Here is a 19,872-nt window from a genome sequence, read left to right as displayed (position 1 = left end):
ACACACACACACACACACACAAAATGGCGTGTGTTTGTCCCTTATCAGATGAAGTCACCAGCAGCATGTTACTTTTATTATTTTATGTTACTATTATTATTATTATTACTACTACTACTAAAAATAATTAAAATGTCCATAATTCTAAATGTAATAATAATCTAATTTGATAGAAAATTTTATTTAAAATAATAATAATTAATATTATTATTACTACTAATAATAACTATAATAATAATAAATAGTAATAATAATCAGGGATAATATGATTAAATAAAACTTTTAACAATTTTTGTTAATTGAAATAAAGCTGAAATTCCAAAAATAATATTAGATGAAAATGTTGCCTTGGCAATTAAATAAATTAAACTAAAATAAAATAAAATAAAATTTGAAATACAACTAAATAAATCCTAAATAGTAATTTTTTAAAGCACATACAATTTCTAAAAATTAAACAAAAATGAAAATGAAAACTGAAAATATAAAATAAAAGCTTATCCAAAATATCAATAAAAACCATTATAGTATATAAATACTCCTAAAATGACACTCATAATAAAATAATATATAAATAATAATAATAATAACAATAATCATAATCATAAAAAGAGGAAGAAGGTTTTGTGATTGGTCTAAACCCCCAGACACAGCACCAGATTATTTTGCAATCTCCAGATCGCACACTCCTTGGAACAACTGCATTTTGTCATTTCATTTCACTCTTTATTTTTCCCCTCCACAATGCAACATGCATCTCTCTGATGACTCTGAAACTGAGATTGCATCTAAAATCCAGCGCCATGATTTCATTACTTGGTAAGTTGCCAAAATAAAGGAAGGCGATGGAGAAGAGGTTTGTGTCACGCTGTATTGTGTCCCCTCAGAAACATGAGTGCTTTGGTACGATGAGGCCGTGGATATTAACAATCCACTTCAATCCATCATATTTTGTGACTTTGAGAATTTTATACCATTGAAAAGACACTGCAAGATTATTCAATAAATATACTGCATTCGACTGCTGGAGTGACATGCTCTCTCTCTCTCTATATCTACCTCTCCCCCTCTTCTCAATTTTTATGCTCGTTAAGGAGAGGCCCTTGATTAATCTGCTAGGAAGCAGATGCCCCTGCAGGGCCGCTTTCAGCGTTTCATTAATTACCACGATTGTAATAACGGCTATTGTGTGCGTGTACTGCGTGTTAGCTTTAAAACGCCACTCTCCTGAGGGAGCATACTGACTCCAGAACAGCCAACGGCCTCTGAGCAACCCCACCACCGTGAAAACTATACCAACTTCTGCCTCCTGCCAATATGATTTTGATCAGAAATAAGAAATTAAAGCCATGTAGAATTTCTGTGCCAATAGTGTAGCCACACGAAATTGCAAAAAATAATGACTGTTTTCAAGTAGGTTTACCAAACACTCCACCGTCTGCTATTGTACAGGATAAACAGGTAGTCTCACCCATAAATATAATGCAAAATTATTTGTATTTTTGATAAGTTGCATGATTATTGTAGGTAAAAAGGCTTGTCTTAAGCAACAATCATTCATTTATAAGTCTAACTCAAAAATTGTAGAGGCAATCTACAAAAGTAAACATACAAGAGACACATTAAACTGACACTTCTTTCAAGACAGTCGAGAAAAGTCCTGTTGGCAGTTGTCACAGGTGAAGATGGAGTCGTCATCTAAATCCTCCTCTCCCACCCTCTCATCATGACTGGTCACACTCTGTTCTCCGTCCTCACCCGCCGCCCGGCTCTCCTTTCTATCAGAGTCTCGCTCTGATACTGCTGCATCTATGTATATACACACACACGCACCGCAGAGAGAAAGGGGCAAGATGTGAGGTTAAGGGATTGCTATTGACAGGTGAATCAAACTTTAATAATTATTTCTGGCCTGTTATGTGTTGTACTTCATATATGTGCTGATGCAGAGCTTTTGCAAATGTCACGGGCAGCAAAACTTACTGTACTTGTCAAAACTTAAATCAATAAAAAAAATAATAAATACAAGCAGGTTGTATCTGGTGTTGGGGAAGCTATTTTGAGACTGCAGGTTGCCAAGACAGAACTTAAGTCTAAACTAAAGTCAAGTTACTTTTTTGAAAAAGAAGTATTCATATACATATTCACACAGACGACATACATAAATACACACACAAACATATATGTTATTAAAACTTTATTCTCAAGCACATTGAGGTTTGAATGAACTGATTGCGTTGCTGTCAAAATTGAACTAATAATAAAAAATGACTAGAAATCAAAAATATAAATCTAAAAAAATATATATATAAATCTAGACGAATAAAAATAGTCAAATATAGTGTTGAACAGCATCATTTAACTTGATTTTACATAAAAAGCTATTTTTAGTAAAAAATTACTGTGCAGGAATTCAGATCAGTGAATCATTTTATGCTTCATTTAATGATCCAAATGATTGACTTACTAGAATAAATCAAACTTTCCAAATGTTACATAAAGAATATGCAGGAAAAAACCAATAAGAGTTTACAAATCTACATTTGAGAGAGGGAGAGAAAGAAAGAGAGAGTAGCATTTAGGATTAACCAATTCACTAGAATGAATCAAACTTTCCAAATGTTACAGAAAGAATATACCAATAAGACTCGCTCTACAAATCTACATTTGAGAGAGAGAAAGAGAGTAGAAGTTAAGATGAACCAATTCACTAGAATGAATCATACATTCCAATGCTGCATATGAGGTAAAGAATCATTTACAAGAACCAATTCACTTGAATCAATTCAACTTCCCAATTCTATATTTGAGAGTCACTAATTGCTAGAAAATGCAATACATTACTGGAAAAACCCCACTGTTAAAAATGACCTAAAAGAGATCACGTTTCTCAGCCTCTTAGCATAAATCTCAACCCTAAGTGTGTCTAGTCTGAGTCAAAACAACATCAAAGCTCCCACGCGCTGCTAGACTGAAGTGTAAGAGAGGGGCCCGAGGCTTCGAGAGCCGCTTGAGCGCAAGCCACCCAGTCACTCGTGGCACACAGTAAGGACCAGTGGAGAAATCTGCCACTGCAATCCTCCTTCCGCCATTGTGGCTCCATTTTCACACCTTATTATCACATTAAAGGCTCTACGCTGAAAGGACTACACACGAGACTGGAGGAAGAGGGAGGAGAGAGCAAGATTGAGTGAGAGGGAAAGAGAGAGAGACCGAGGAAGAGAGACAAGGTGGCGTACAAAATGTGGGGTGGTAAGAGATTGCGAGACAGAATGAGAGCAAAGAGAACATGATAAGATTTATCCAAATTAAGACACAAAGGCCCCCGTCACACCTGCCATTAACATGCGCTTTTGGTGGTCGGATCACAATTGGATAGCACTTGACCACTTTAAAAGCCATGTGATTGCATTGTGATTACCTAGACCACATATGGAGGAAGTCAGATACCATTCTGACCACACTCTGCAAAAGTGTCAATGCTAATATGTTTTGTTATCCGCATATGTCACAAATAATATATAACAAAATCATTCAAATTCACCCTTTTATGATTTGACTGCAAGATCGCATTGAGATCCGTTGATGGATAAAACCAAAACCCTACAGATATAGATATGCAAAATGGAATAAAAGATCTGTCGCTACTTCCGTTTCATCATGACTTAAATGTGAACAAGAGGGCAAACGATCAGGTCACCTGACTTTATAATCAATATCCCATAAATTATTCCACTGGACTACACTTGAAATCTCTCGTTTCAATCCCTAAATCCGCGCTCATGTCAATTCCAGTCTATCCAAACGCGAGGGAGCTTTAAAACACTGTTTTTCACTTTTATTCCCTAATAGCATCCTTCACTGGCAATGTATCTAAATGCAATAGCGCACAACAGGAATGACTGAATTATCCATCAATGTTTTTCAAATGTGTTAAATGATGGAATGCGTTTAGTTAACGCAACTTCTGATGCAATACGCAACCAGTTTTCCATTTCACGTGTAAGTGCGATCAGCTCCAATACACTGAAATGGAAAAGAATATGAAACGTGTTACTGAATAAAAGAAATCAAATAGGCAGTAAAAAAACAACATCGGCAACAAGGGAAACCGAGGAGCTGGGAAAAAGAGCAGGGAAAGGAGGAAACATGAGGGCAGAGGGAGCGGGAAAGAGGAGGGAGGAAGTGGGGGCCGGAGAGAGGGAGGGCTGCACACCGGCTCCCCCGGGCTTAACATCCTGTCTAATCATCCTGGACTTGTGCAATCAGAGAGAAGCAGGAGGTGGCCATTCCTGTGCTCCACACATTCTGATCAGCTCTAATTTGGCCAGGCCTGGTGCTGCATTACGGCGCGCCGCAGCAGCCCACGCTAATGGGGCCTGCGGATCGGAGCCTAGCCAGAGGAGAGCCTGGGCCTCGCTTTGGGCCCCGGCCCAGTCCGGACTGCAGGTGGAGATGGGTGAGGGGGGGCCGGTGGGCTCGGTATCTGGAGGGGCATTTGGATAAGGAAGTGATGAGGTGCTCTAGTTTATTTCGCCCCCACCAGAGCAGAGGGTAGAGAGGTGGGGGTGAAGGTGGGGGCGTCGTGGTGGTTTGGAGGGTGGTGCAGGCTGGGCGAGGGGGTAGGAAGGGTATGGCCATCTGTCCAGTGGTGAGAGCACCGTCTGGACAGGGAGGAGAACGGCCCCTAACTGACACTACACTGATAGAGCCCTGAGCAGTGGTTACACACATACACACACCCGCAAACACACAAAATGTGCATTAACTACACTATTTCATCCATGAGAGCTTCTAATCTCGGGGAAAATGGATGGTGGCAGTAACCCTCGAACACTCCCTACCTCTCCTCACTCAATCACACACACTTGCACACACACCCTGATTCCCCCAGGTACCCTCATGCCAGAGGTACAGGCACTGCCAACCAAGGCACATGCCAGCACAACCTGCTACCATGGCAACGAGGGAGGAGCAGGAGGGGGCCTTTCCCTACCCTTCTCCTCTCTCCATCCCTCCATCTCTCTGGTCGTAAGCGGGGCTTGCTGGCGTACACAGAAACGAGGATAAAACTGGCCGGCGGAGCGCTCGACACCGCTAACCTGCCTTTTAAACTTCTCCATCCTTCTTTTTCATTCTCTTTTTGCATCTTCCTTTCATTACTGTGTCTCTTCCCCCTCCTTTCCCGTAAGCGTATGCCCTCTCAGGAGGGAAGAGGGGAGGGGAGTCTCTAGAGGGGGCCCTCCAGAACACACTCCATTAGAGTGCAGGGCCACCGTTATTACAGGGCTCCATTTCTCTCTCTGCAGTAGAAGATTGATACACACGCATCACGCACCTCAGCTGCGGTCGTTCCACCTCCGACCGCGGCCTTGACAAACACACACGAGCGCAAACGTGTGCATAAACACGACGCATGGTGTGAAGAGAGGCTGATGGACATGGGGTGGGGCAGGGATCGAGGTGAGGTCCATGAACGTTTCGAGATTGGGGTTCACCCAAAGCACCTCGCTTTTTATTTTTGTGCATTTGATGGTGGAAATGTTTAAAGGGATAGGATACATAAAAAATAACAGTTATTTGCTCACCCTCACCAATGTTTTTGCCATATGACTTTGTTCTGTGAGAAAAAGGGAAGACATATGCTCCTTTGCTTACATTTACAATAAAATGGGAACTTCAAAAAGGACATAAAAGAACCATAAAAGTACCATACAATACCTTTTTGCACCAAAAGACAAAAATGTAAGTTTTTTTTTACTGATGTTCTTCCCTAAATCATTGGGTCTGCAAGTCTAATTTCATTAACAAATCATTCAGACTAGTTCTGAAAATTGAATCGAATAATTTGAAATTGAATGATCCATTGCTTACATTTTAACCAGTTTTTCACAAAAAAAAGTGATTGTATGATTTAAAAAAGACTTGAAATAAAGCATATGAGCCATTATGGACCACACTTTAGGTACTTCTATGTGTTTTTGTGTCCTTTTTGAAGCTTGAGAGCTCCAGTTCCAATTGCAGCTGGACTGAAAAGAGTAAAAAGCACACATTTTTCCTTTTGTGTTCCTAAGAAGAAAGCCATACAGCTTTCAACATGAGAGCAAGTAATGACAGATTTTAGCTACACTTTCCCTTTAACGCCCTCACAGGCAAAACCTAGAAGTGACTTAAGGTCAAGGCAAACAGGCTAAGCAGAATCATTCTGAATTTTTAAACACAGGCTGACTGTGGCATGGTCAAGCTCAATGAAATCTGGGCTGTTGAGAATACCATCCAAAGAGACTAAAGATTTTAAAAGGAAGTCATTCAAAAGAACTGTTTTTTTATGTTCTCGGATATATTCTTAGCGCTCAAATAATTCTCCGCTCTGCTCCATACTCCGCTAACATATATCTCCAGCACACGCCGCTCCTGACAGAAACCGTGCTGATATTTTTGTTTCATTACTGTAATAGCTGTCAAGCTAGCAAGTCTGTGGTAAGTGAGCTGCTATCTGTGTTGTTAATGTAGTAGAAATGTGTTAGCGACATAATGTGGTGTTTAATATTTTTATAATGTTGTGCTTCAGGTGGGCTGTTGTGGTTCAGATGAGTATGGGGGGCAATTTTGTCCCTTCAGTGTCCTTTTGCAACGAGTTGGAGGACAGACGCACACACTGGCATACCTCACAACAGGGCCTAGACTCCCTCTACTGTGAGAGGGCTAGGTGAGAAACAAGCCAAAGAGACACAACGCTTCTGTGTGTGCGTGTTTGGTGAGGGTTAGTGAGTGGACAACGGTGTTGCGAACTTGATTGAAAGCTCCATTTATCAGAGTAGAAGTGATTACTGTAGTTTTTGAGAATAATGACCTTGGTATGTTGATGACAAAGACTTTCACCAAATACACACATGCTCTTTTGAGACTTTGCTGTCCCAGGTGGCGAACACTTTCCACCCCACATTTGTCCATATATGTGAGAGAGTATTTTATCAATACTTTAAGTTAGGGTGCGTGCTGCTGTCCTCTTTCATGTGCAAGAGCGATGTGTTAATGAGTGTTTGGGGGTCCTCAGCAGGGGATGTGCCCGGAGCCCACCTCACTCTCTCACAGCCAGCTGGAGTCCCTGTCCCTCACTCTGCGGGCCATTATCTCTAAGAGACAGCCTGTCCCAGCACCAAAAACTCACACACATTTACCCACCATAAACCTACACAACAGATACAAACAACATAAACGCACTACACAAGGGTATTATAAACGTACAACGAACACACACACAAATTCACTCTTAATTAACAAACTTACTCATTATTCTCAAAAAGTGAGCGTGTACATAATTGTATAGTACTGTCAGAGCTACACATCTGCTTGGTGCTCAAATTGGACTCGGTTTGAGCCTAACCTCGAGTCTAGCTAGTCGGTATAGACCTTTTTCACATTTCCGGGTTTCTCAGCAGCGGAAGTCGTCATAGTTGGGTTAACTTCGAAAGCAGACAGAGACTGATAACGGCAGTCAGAAGAGAGAACGATGTCAAATTTACCATCCCTCCCATAGACGCTGCATTAAAAACACCCTCACATTAGCATTAAATAGTTTTTTTGTAATTTGATACATGTGATATAATACAATGTATAGTGTTTTAAATGTGCATACATTTTTTTAAAAATCTAAATATAAAAAAATTTAGAGGATTTATGATGCTGATGACCATTGAAACGTATCATCACAGTCTTGTGAAAAGGGTCCATTCCTTACTGTTTTTATAAATAAAAAGTAATAAATAGAAAAACATTTTATAATATATATTCATTCATGATCTATCACTTTAACATACACACATGTATACCTTCAAAACTGATTATACATTCAAGTAAAAAAAATTACAATTAAAAAATGTTGGGGGGAAACAACAACAAAACATTTTTCCTTTTTTTTTTTTTTTTAAGTATGTCTCAAGAATTGCAGCTGACTGAATAAAAAGTTTCATTTCCAATTCTAAGACATACCCATTTGCACATACGTAAAAAGATGCTTCAAAAAATTGTCTCAAAAATAGCTTCAGCGATTTTTAACAGAAGAAATATTCATATTCATACGTTACTAAGTAATTCAATGGTGCTCAAGAGTTGCAGTCATTAAATGCAGTCCCAAGGGTCGGCATCCTTTCTAAAAATGGTAGATTGCATATTCTAATGCAAAAGAAAAAATATTAATATTAATAAAGCTTGGCCAACTTTTTAAACCACATGCACTTACAACATGGTCTTACTGAAACTCTGATTTCAGCAGTTTATCATTATCATTATATATTAATGATTGTTTTTCCTTATGATATTGTATAATATGCATAGTTCTACTAATAGCCCTTTCTTACTCTTTATATTAAACAGGGTTGTGTTTGTTTTACATAAGGTTGAGTCTCAGGTCATGCATGTGTGAGATAGTGGCGGTGGTTTTGAGGAGGTGGGGGGGGGTACAATCGCCAAGATACCAAACCCACCCCACACACTTTCTCTCTCAGGAAAGACAAACAGCCATGTTTGTGTGGGGTAATTAGATGAGGAGAAGTGAATTAGCAGAATCCACAGAGCAGTCATGTTGCCGAGCACAGCCCCGCCTTACAGGGACCTGCTAATTACCCCTCGTTAGGTTGATATGTGTTTTGTTTTTTTTTTTAAGTGTGGTGCAGCTTCCATCATGAGAGTGGGAAATAATTAGCATTGGTGTGATGCTGCCCTTAATGGACACCACAAGGCATCCTCCAAACCGACGGGAGGAACAACAAAATGACAAAGCAACAAAGAATCAAGAAGATGCTTTAGTGCCACTAAGTGTCCACAGATCTAACGGCACAACTATGTTGTCTTCCTAATCGCCCACCGTGCACAATAAATGTTAAATATAAAATAACATTAATCTGCATGACAAGTGCAGTTTTTTTCTGAGTTGAATTTTGGATAAAAATGTCTGATTGAACAAAATGAATAAGCAAACACACTATGAGTCAAACTTTTTCATTTGTATCCTGAAAACAAAACAAATAAAAAAAATAACGTAAAATGTAATTGCGTATATTAACTAAAAGAGTCAAGAGAGTGCACTAGCATATAGATGCTAAAAGACATGGACTAAAAGCAACAAATGTCCGATTTTGATTTCATGTGATCTTTAAATAATGCAATAAAAAGCTTTCCATTTTGCATTGTGGGTTTTGCTTCACCAAGACAGCAAGTCAGCAACTTGGCTAAAACGTTTTGAGACCTTAGCTAGGGTACTCTTATGACCAGAACCCTTAAAACTCCATTTCCCCTTCCGCCACTGTGTCTGCTCTTAGTTATGCTGTACCGTGTGTGCGTTTAAGCGCAATAGAATGTATGTTTGATTATTTCAAAGTACTAAAAGGGGAAATCCACATATGAGGTCATACTCGGGTGTAATCCGATGGAGAGAGGAAAGCAGGAGACAGAAACAGAGATCAGAAGAGAAGTTGTGTGTCGTACAAGTAACAGGAGGCAAGAAGAGGTACACACACACATCAGAATACAACTAAACCCCAACAAAAGAATGAGTGCTGTGCTGTACTGGAAAAATATCAGCTCCAACTTCAACAAGACTTTTTTCCTATGAAAACATTAAAGCACAAGGCTGTCTTTCAACTACACCCCAAATACACACACACACACGAACACACACTCGAACCAGACGTGGCCAAATGTAAACCAGATCAAGGCTGCATTAGTCAGAGAGACCAAAGGAATTGTAGTGCTGCTCTGAGCTTGATTAGAGATGTCTGATCTCATCACATGAACACAGCCTACCTGTCGAAATCCATCACTCATCCTGTCCCTGAAAACTGGCACAGACACACTCTCTGATAGAAAACATTAATGATGTTGGACCGCGTCAAGACACTGGCGATCCAGGTTTAATATGGACTCCATGGCACCAGCAGCTTCAAACAATGACGGATTTGCACCCTATTGTACCTTAGGGGGTATACAGTCCATGCAGAAGAGTTATATGTAATGATTAATGTTGTTACAATACTAAAATGACAGAAGCTGATAGCATTTTCAGTGAATTTTCACAATACTTAACATCAGTTTCAACAACAGCTACTATGCTACTGAATATACTCTTCTTAAATATTAATTTTAACACTAACAAATTAAAATTGAACAATAGCATGTAGCTATCTTGTCAAAATGAAGTCAAGTAAATTGTATAAAATAAAATAAAGAGTCACAAATCTGATTAATCTGAAAATTTTTGCTAATTTGAGATTATTAGTATCAGCCAACAATCTTGACATATATAATCTTGAGTATATATATATTGATAAATATACTGGTCATTCTGCCCTCCATAAATTGCCATGAGCCATTAAATAACCCATGTTGGCTGACCACTAGCTATAAGGCCACATGTATGGTACATCTACATCCGCACTGTGCGTATTCCGGTTTGGAGTTGGGACAAGGGCCCCTGATGGCCCAGTGCTTGAGCAGGTGCAGTGCGTGCACGTGGTCTCTCGGGGGAGTGCAGGGCCTAACGCGGTAAACACGGGACCTATTTAAAGCAAGCAGACCTCTCTCTCTGGCTCCGCTGGCCTCCGCTAGCTGTGTTTCCACAATACCGCACGGCCCCTCGGGACCCCGCTTGCCAGCCACACTGTACCAGTCTCCCCTCCTCTACAGACCCAGCACCCAATGCTCGTGCACCCAGACACACAAAAAGAAAGAAAGAAAAAGAAAAAAAAAAAGAAAGAGTTGGAGATGATGAAAGAGCGCATCATGGAAGGATGGGAATTAAATCACAAAAACACACAAACAGTCGTACAGCTGCTCACCGATGCCATCACCTGTTCCAGCCCGTGGTTCCGCAAGTCGACAAGCGAACCTCGCGTACACACTACGACGCAGAAATATACACGCGCGGTGACATGCTAATGCATACACACACAGAGACACACACCTCCTCTTCACACATTAAAACTGTTTTCCTGTCGCTGCCTTGGGGAAATTAAAAATATATTATGGACCTCCAGAGGTTCGTGCAAGGAGATGAAGAAAAATAGAGAGGGACACAAATGAGAGAGCGAGACAGACATAAACGGAGAGAGAGGAAGACACACAAAAGCACTTGAGGGATAGAGAGATGGATCTCTTGGTTGTGTCCTCTTTTCTAAACTGCCCACTGCATCATGGAGAAAGAAGGCCATTTTGGGGCTGCGATGTAGCCGACGGTCATCATCGCTCGCTCCTGTCCTCCTCCCACCCTCCCCTCCTCTCATCCCTCGTTCCCAGCCAACAAACGGAGAATACATGGCTGAATCCAGCTCAGGTTAGATTCCAGAGGGGACAGAGCATGTGCAGGGGCCAGGAGACTGACTGATATTTCACTCTGTGTGCATCTAACAGATCTCGCCAGTCCTCTGGTTCTCAACAGTTGCCTCAGTAGGACCCAGAGGTGGACAGTAACTAAGTACATTTACTTGAGTATTGTACCCCCATAGGGTTTTAACATTCTAAAAGCTCTTTATTCCAAAGATACTACAAGCTAGTCAGTGTATTCAGTAGGTGTAATGTATTGTAAGTTGCTTCAGAAGTATTGCGAGTATTACTGGTACATACAACAATAATAAAACAGTGCATTGACATAAAAAAGGAAATTTACTTTTAAAAGCAAGTACTTCTGTACTTTTACTCAAGTAAAAATCTGTCTTTACAACTTTTACTTGTAATAGAGTAATATTTGACCAGCAGTATCTGTACTTTCACTCAAGTAATGGAGTTGAGTATTTTGTCCGCCTCTGGTAGGACCAAACAAAAAATGGTCAGTTATGAGCCAAACCGAACTACTGCTTGCCTAATTGGGCTAATGTTGTGTAGTAAGTGATTCAAATATGTCAGCAAGATTGTTACAGAGCTGGTTCTAGCAAATCTGTATGAATGAATTGAGATAGGCTTGAAAGCATCAAACAAATCAATGTAAATATTTTACACCTTATACCATCATTTTCTAGAGAAATTGGGGAGAAAATAAATGCTTTCATGGAGTTGTAAAATAAAAAAAAGTTACAAATTTGTAAAAAAAAAAAAATAATAATTTATTATTATTACTGTTGACTGACTGAAATTAATAAATATTTTAGCTGCATTTATTTGATTAAAAAATACAGTAAAAACAGTACTATTGGTAAATGTTATCACAATTTACTTGTTTTCTAAATTAAATTCAAATTTTAGAACTTTTTTTAGAACATAGAACTTAGTTCTATGTTTTTACAGGAATTTGATGAATATAAAGTTCAAAATAACAGCATTTATTTTAACTTTATTTGAATTTTTTGTAACAAAGTCTTAGCTGTGACTTATTTTATTTTTTATTTTTTTTGTAACAACGTCTTAGCTGTCACTTATTATTGTATTAATGTATCTATCCTCTTAAGAAAATCTCTTACTGATGGCAAACTTTTGGGGAATGTAAAAAAATATAAATAAATAAAAAACAAGGTAACAATAATCTGACTTTAATTGAAGTGTTGAGACCCTTCAGGAACACATTTCATGTAAACGCTCCTCAAGAAAGGCATCTGACTAAGATCAGGCCTTTCCTTAACACTGATTAGTCAGTTTAAAAAAGTCTGATTTCTTGTTTAATATACATTTAAACTGGATGAAATGAAAATTTGTAGGCAGGTAACAATCTGAACTTCTGGCCCAACCAAGCCTCCAAAAACAGCTCTGCTCTGTACTGCACTGACTGCAGCACATACCTTTCTTTCTCCCTCTTTCATTCTGGCCTCGACAAAAGTTTAACGTGTGCCGAGTTTGACAGCATAGGCTATTAAGAGGGTCATAAATAGGCCTGGTTCGGTGCCCCGCTGCCAAATAAAACCAGAACACAACAGCTCCCTTTCTGCCTGAGGAATACACAGGTGACCAAAAAGCTCACATTTACGGGTGAGGTCACAATGACTCGCCCAGTGTGGGTGAGACCGAGGGAGAGCAGACAGAGCCATCCGATTGGCTGCGTTGAGAGGTCCTGCCGGCCCACCAATAGCTGAGGGAGGAAATTAATAAAATAATTCAATTCAAGACCATTACAGCCCCTATCGGCCAGCGCACAGGGATATGAGCAGCCTTTTTCCACAATGAATCATAGTCGGGGACACGCACACAAATTGGGTGCTTGTGTGCGTCGATGTGTGTGTGAGTAATAATGTACCTGATCCCTGCAAGTGTGCGTCAGACGATGTCCTATATGTTGACAAGTGTCAGACCTGGCTCATTTTCTCTCTTTTCTCCTTTCCTTCTCTTCTTCCCCTCTGGGCCAGGGAGGGACGGGTTGTTTTTCTATCTCAGGGAGCATGGGGGGGGGGACGAAGTGAATTTAATACCAGGAAAAGCCTGCCAGTGTCCTTGTCGACATCATCTCCTAGGGAATAAAAGGAAGGAAGGTTTTTTTATCTTTTTAAATAAGAGATGGCGAGCGGCCTCCTGAGCCCCAGCACAGCAGCACAAACAAACACGGGAGAGAGTATGGATAGGGGGAAGGGATTGAGAGAAAGAAGGAAAAAAAGGGAGACAAAGAAGAAAGAGAAAGGAAGAAAGAGGAGGTGATGCAGAATGCGACCAAGTCCACCCGGAACAGAGGTGGAAAAAAAAGGCTGATTAGTGCGAGCAAATGTGCAGGGAGGCAGAGCGGAGGGTTTAGCGAGAGCCCTGGGACTCCCCTTCCTGCTGTATCTCACACACGCAGCACATTGCAGCCACCCAGGACCTCAGTCAGCACCCCTGCAGCACTCCCTCAGGGCCGGTTAGGAGGGGCCCACGTCATCCCCTCAGGCCCCTGGGGGCCGCTCTCTCCTACTCCCTTCTCTCTGCTGAGCTCACCAGGATGAAACACGCACATACACACACTTACAAAAGCACAAACACACTCTCCATATCTGACTTCAGTGATTTTAATACCCTTATGACCAATAAGATTCCAATAAAAGCTATATATTATTTTACTTAGGCCTTTTTAGACATGTTTATTGATAGGGATACTAGAGGGACGACAGGAAATGATGGGGAGAAGGGGGAACGGGTCCGGGAAATGGCCTCAATTGCATATCGATAAGATTAGATCCCATAAAGATTCATCCAGTGGGGAAAAAAATATATATTTTTGTGTTTTTCTGCATTTTGAAGTCTTAAAGTGCAGTCACATTTACTGTTGCTCAAACAATATTTCCTAGACGTAATCCAGTCGATAGTAATCCACATGATCTGGAGTTAGATCGCAACTTTAAAATGATCATGAAATCTATTTATCTTCTAAATACACTTTCCTGCATAAAAAAGTTTGCCTTTGTAATATTTCATTAAAATAACTTAAAACAAGCTTACTTTTTGGCTGTCAACACCCCCTCCTGCCACTAACCTGTCATATAGAAACAACTTTTCACAATCCAATCAAATCTCAACAGGTGAATGCTATCACATCCCACCCTACTGTATCCTGTATCTTTCAGTGCAAGGACTAATTTATTCATAATCCAAAAAAAAAAATGCATAGCTCTGTAGTTTGTTGGATAACATGCAGTCCAAAAAAGCAGCTCGGTTGATGCTGTGGTAATATTTTCACGCTCCCGTCCCATCCAAATCCGTACAGATGCGTCTCCTCGTTTGAAAACGCTCGAGTAGTGAAAAGGGCTTCTGAGGTAATAGGTTGAAAAGCAAAATCTAATATTCAGAAAGATGTACGATCTAAAACAGCCTGCTTGGATTTTGCCAGATAGAAATTTTCCTCTTCAGAGAGGAGGTGTAATCAAACTCGTCAAGTCGTGCGATATTACATTCTGAGTGTGGCAAAGTGCCTTTATGTTCAGACAAGAAGCGCCTCTAAGCCTCCAGTCCAACATGCACCTAGACGCCATCCTCTTGTGTCTTATGAAACCCTCCTTTCCTCCCTCCCTCTGTGCGCAGGGCAGCAGGCCATGTGGAATTGATATTAGCAATTGTGATGCAGCAGGTCGTCTACGAGGGCGCAGGGGGTTGGATGTATCGTGCAGGACGCCATGCTAGCGAAATCATACCTGTATGTACAGAGGAGTCCCAACCACTGGCGCACTCTGTAGATTCGGCCTCTTCCACCGCTACCGAAAAAAAGAGAGAGCGTATTAGAGCGTTTGTGTAGCCAAACCACACATTTCAGGCACACAAACATTTTCGGCATTCTTCTCAGAAGCACGCCACATAAATGGCGGCCCATCGTGAGCCTATGATGTGTTCGATCTGATTGTTGGATGCACATCAAAGGGCTTTATTGTGTGTATGTGCTCTTTGTTTGTCTATGTGCTAATTTTGGAGGTGCAAAAACAGGTAACGGGAGGCAGTGAGATGAGAGGAGGTATGTGTGATGAAGGTTTTCCTGGGCATAGTCAAGGAAGGAAGCCCCACTGGCACACAAACAGGAAGCAGCAGTGTTCAGGACACAATAAGAACTTGGACCACCCCCCACAGCCTCACCACCATAAACACACACACACACACACACACACACACACACATTACTGGTCTCTACAAAACTCCCCGTAGCCTGGAAGCACTTTGGCACACAGTCTAGAATGGAAACACACACTGTAACTTTTCAACAACAAACACAGTCAGTAATTTGTGTAACCTCTCCACATTAGAGGCATCAGTGCATGAAGGAATATGTAGAGTAATTTATAACAGCACTTTTTCAGCATGAATGGACTATTAAGTGTAGAAGTCTTCACACTTGGTGAACAATGTCCATGAAGATAAGGAACAAAAAGCAGGAAAGATAAACATCAATGATGAGGTTCAAAAAGGGCTAAGACATAATTATGTTATCAAACTAACCACATGAGTATTTAAAGCGTTAATTAAGCCAAAATTAAACTTATGTTATTATTTACTCACTCTCGTGTTGTTTCAAACCCTTGAGTTTTTTTGAAATTCAATAGGGATTGGAGCAGTCAAGCTTTAAAATAAAATAAAATACACACTGCTCTTTTTCAGTTATAATAAAAGTAAATAGGGATTGGAGCAGTCAAGCTTAAAAATAAAATAAAATAAACAATGAAATATATATATAAAATATGAAAAATAAAAATAAAATAAAATAAAACATTCTGCCTAATATCACTTAAGTCACTTTCGCCTTCAGTCTCTGCTAAATAGATGTAAATGCAATTTTTTTCTTTTGTTCACAGGAGAATGAATGTCATACAAGTTTACACTAATATGAGAGTGAGTAAATGATAGATGTTTATTATTTGAGTGAACTGTTCCTTTAAATAGAGTTCATGTGAGAAAAGAAACAAAAGTGGGAACAAGAAAGAGAGAGAGCCAGAGAAAGCACGAGAGAGAGACTGAATCTGCTCTGTGTAAAGGAAATTGTGGTTAGATATGCTCCCACTGGCATTGGGCATCACTGCAGTCTCACTAAACCCACTTTCTCTTAGGAAAAGACTCTCAGAGAAAGCGGGAAAAAATGAGAGACAAAAGGAGAGAAAGACAGGGAGGTGAGGGAGAGAGAGAGAGTAAGGCACAAACTACACTGTCCCTAACAGCCATACTGCATTCCTTCCACATTATCAGTTCCTTAATTACACGCAGACTCTCTTTTCCTCTGAAAAACACACACACACACCACTGCAGAAAGTGCTGTCTGGGCCACCGTACACCGTCCTCGCTGAAGCTGCTCCCAGCAGGGTGGTCAGTGTGAACTCGACTCCACTACCATCTCCCTATTCCATATTCTACTCCCAAGCCAAGGCCCACAGGCCCCTGTTTTCCCTCTCAGTGCTGTGGAATATCAGGACCGCAAATGCTTCAGGCAGGAGTTCCAGCGCAAAGCCTGCCGTCAAGGCCCGAGGAGCCGAGCCAGGTCAGAATGACTGGCCTGTTACCGGACGCCAATCGTTTGAGCCCAGAAACAACAGAAGGCCTTTGCTAACAGGACACTGAGGTCTTCTCTTCCACTCCTTTCAAAGTCAAGGGATACGTCACACCTCTCTGCCTTTCTCTTGTCCTTTGTTTAAGTCTCTCACATTTTCCCCCCCATTACTCAAATTCCCACTCTAAAATGACATTTGGCTGGATTTTTGCTTCTGTTTATTCTTGTTCCAGACTTGGAGGCAGTGTTGAGTAGAACTGGAATACATGTAATTCATAAACAGATTACAAAAATCAAGTGGTTGGGTCAGTCACAAAATATGGTGGGCATATATGGTGTCCCTCAAGTGTTGTCGCATAAACAGATTAAAAAATTACAATTCATAATCAGACTACAAAAATCAAGTGCTTGGGTCTTTCACAAAATGTGGTGATATAGTGTCCCTTGAGTGTTCTCTAATGAAAAACAGCTTTAAAATGTTCAAGAAAGCCCATATAAAAATGTATCATTGTGTAACCTGGAAAATTATGTAAATGAAAACAAATAAAATAAGACGATTTTAATGTATTGTTTTTTTCACATTAAATAATAATAATTATGGTGCTTACTATTGCTCATGCTCAAGTATTCTTCTTCTTATTATTATTATTAAAAACATATAACTACTAAATTTACAGCTATTTATTTATTTAAATTCAGTTTGTTTTCCCAGGTTAAACATTAGTTCAAGTTCTAACAAGTGTGCAAACAAAGCAAAACTAAATAATAATATAAATATTTTTAAATAGTTTATTTAGTATAATGAACTATACATTTTAATAGACATAAAATAAAATAAAATGTAATTTAATTAAAAATAAAAAAAATAAAACTTGTGAGAACATTTAAATCAGTTTCTGTCACAATTTATATTCTTTATGTAATTTTATAGAGTTATTTAGTATTTATTTACATTTTTTTATTTTAAATCTTATGATTCTGAGTGGATCTTGGGTGTTATAAATAAAGAATGAAAACACTGCAAATCAGAAAGTCTAAAAGGATTTTAAAAATTACACATTTGTAATTACCAACTGAGTATATTACATTGCAAAATACACTTGTGTGATTTAAATATTGAGTACTTGTCAGACTAAACAATAAATTGGTTTGTAATTCACAAATGAATATGACTGCAGCCAGGCAGCATCTTACCTTGCACATTTAGCACAGCGCAACTCATGTCATTTGTAATCAGGATGGCGGGGGAGGGTTCAACCAGAATACAATCATGGTGGGGCCAGTGATGAACATTTTATACCGAGCCCAGCAATTGCTTACTGTGGCCCTGATCAGGATAAAATCAGAATGCATCTACCCAGCTTAGATGCTCTCCTACTCTTCTCTGACCATCTCTTCCCTTCACTGTAAGTTTGTTTTTGTGTGTTCTTTCTCTGTTCACAGAATAGTTTCTCTCCCGGCCTAAGTCGCTTGGATGCGGTGCTGTACTGTTTATCAGGGGAGATATCATGCTGCTTTTTCTAGTCAGATCTTGCTCTCTTGTTCTCCACTGTGCAGGGCTGGGCTTCTCTCCCCCTGGCTTTATGGTATGCTCCCGGTAGTCTGTAAGATCCACTATGAGTGCTGCTACTCATACAACAAAACCGCACACACTTACAAACACATGCACAGAAAGTACAGTATCTCTCCAGAAACCCAACCTACACTGCAGGTGCTAAGTACACTCAAGACACCCACACAAAACTTCTACCTTCCTTAAGAAGAGATAATTAGTGGTGATTACTTGCTTATATTCATGGTTGGAGATTTACACAAACCCCTAACCCTAAGTATTAAAGGGATAGTTCACCTCTATGCATATCATCTGTGTAAAATGATATTTTGAAAAAGCAGCAGTTTTTGTCCAAAAAGTCAAAATTTCCCTTCTGAAATGTATATTAAAAAAAGATGAAACATTCAAATATTGTCTTTTGTGTTCCACAGCGAGCAACTAATACTGTAACATTTGTGCTATAGACATTAAAGATACCTGAAATTCTGTGGCTCCTTGAAGAGAGGTGTTAGGGCTGCACAAAATGCTGATTTTTCTGCAATTAAAAGTTTTTTTTGTTTTTTTTTAAAGCTCTTCTTTTAAAGTTTAATGTGCTTGTTTGTATGCCTGCACAACATGGCCAAAATAATGAATTAATTATCAACATGACATTAAAATAGTAATTATTATTACAATTAATAATAATTATTATTATACTAATTATTTTAAAGTTTTATCATTTTATATAAGAATTAGTTGTGTCAAAATTAGCTCGTTAACGCAGGCGATTAATTTTTTCAGTTTAGCGCGTTAAAAATATTTAATGCAATTAACGCAGGGGCGGGGCTAGGGTTGGCCACCCCACTCACAACTGCTGCATCTGTCACTTTTTCTCTTGACAAGAAGTGCATTTATTCAGTCGCAGAACGACTGAGAACGGGAGACGTTTCAGCGTGCTCCTCTTCACTTCAGCGCCAGGTGCGAGTCAAGCGAGCGCGGAAACGGTACTGTGCTCGCAGCGCGTGCTCTTCAATTGCACGCACAAAGGCGGCTGCGCGCGCTGTAGCCTGTATCCTTTCATATCAAAGCGCGAAATAAACTAATATATTTTATATGAGTCACATTTAAGAACATGTCTCTGAAATGGTTTTCAAAACTGTCCTGGAGCAGCCCAGCACTGTCACTCATCTAACACACCCAATTTAACTAGTCAGCTCATTAATAGAGACGTTAAGACCTGAAGTGGGTCAGAAAAGGTAAAAAGAGTTGAGAGAAAATATGATGAAAGAAATAACAGCCAAAAAACATCATAACCAGCTGCTGTGATGTCTATTAATCAAAGGACAAAGAACAAAAGAGGAAAACATAACTTTTATAGCTTTAAGGGTTCATCTATATTTAATTTAGAATTTAGTGTTTGATAACTTCAATTTCA

At 39.7% G+C, this 19,872-nt stretch overlaps 1 protein-coding gene across 1 annotated transcript in view; it reads right to left on the bottom strand.

The window, feature by feature from the left end:
• Nucleotides 1–1,639: 1,639 nt before the first annotated feature.
• Nucleotides 1,640–19,872, bottom strand: part of LOC107686332 (zinc finger protein 423-like) — a 52,066-nt gene continuing 33,833 nt past the window's right edge. The window contains exons 2-3 of the mRNA XM_016483299.1: nt 15,075–15,134; nt 1,640–1,809 (exon numbers count right to left, since the gene is read on the bottom strand). Coding sequence (XP_016338785.1) covers nt 1,640–1,809; nt 15,075–15,134 — 230 coding nt within the window. The remainder of the gene's footprint in view (nt 1,810–15,074; nt 15,135–19,872) is intronic.

This window comes from Sinocyclocheilus anshuiensis, unplaced genomic scaffold (assembly GCF_001515605.1).
Source record: "Sinocyclocheilus anshuiensis isolate Anshui unplaced genomic scaffold, SAMN03320099.WGS_v1.1 scaffold481, whole genome shotgun sequence".
NCBI classification, from domain to species: Eukaryota; Metazoa; Chordata; class Actinopteri; order Cypriniformes; family Cyprinidae; genus Sinocyclocheilus; species Sinocyclocheilus anshuiensis.
The sequence above is the reverse complement of the archived record's forward strand: the minus strand, read 5'-3'. Positions and strand labels throughout refer to the sequence as shown.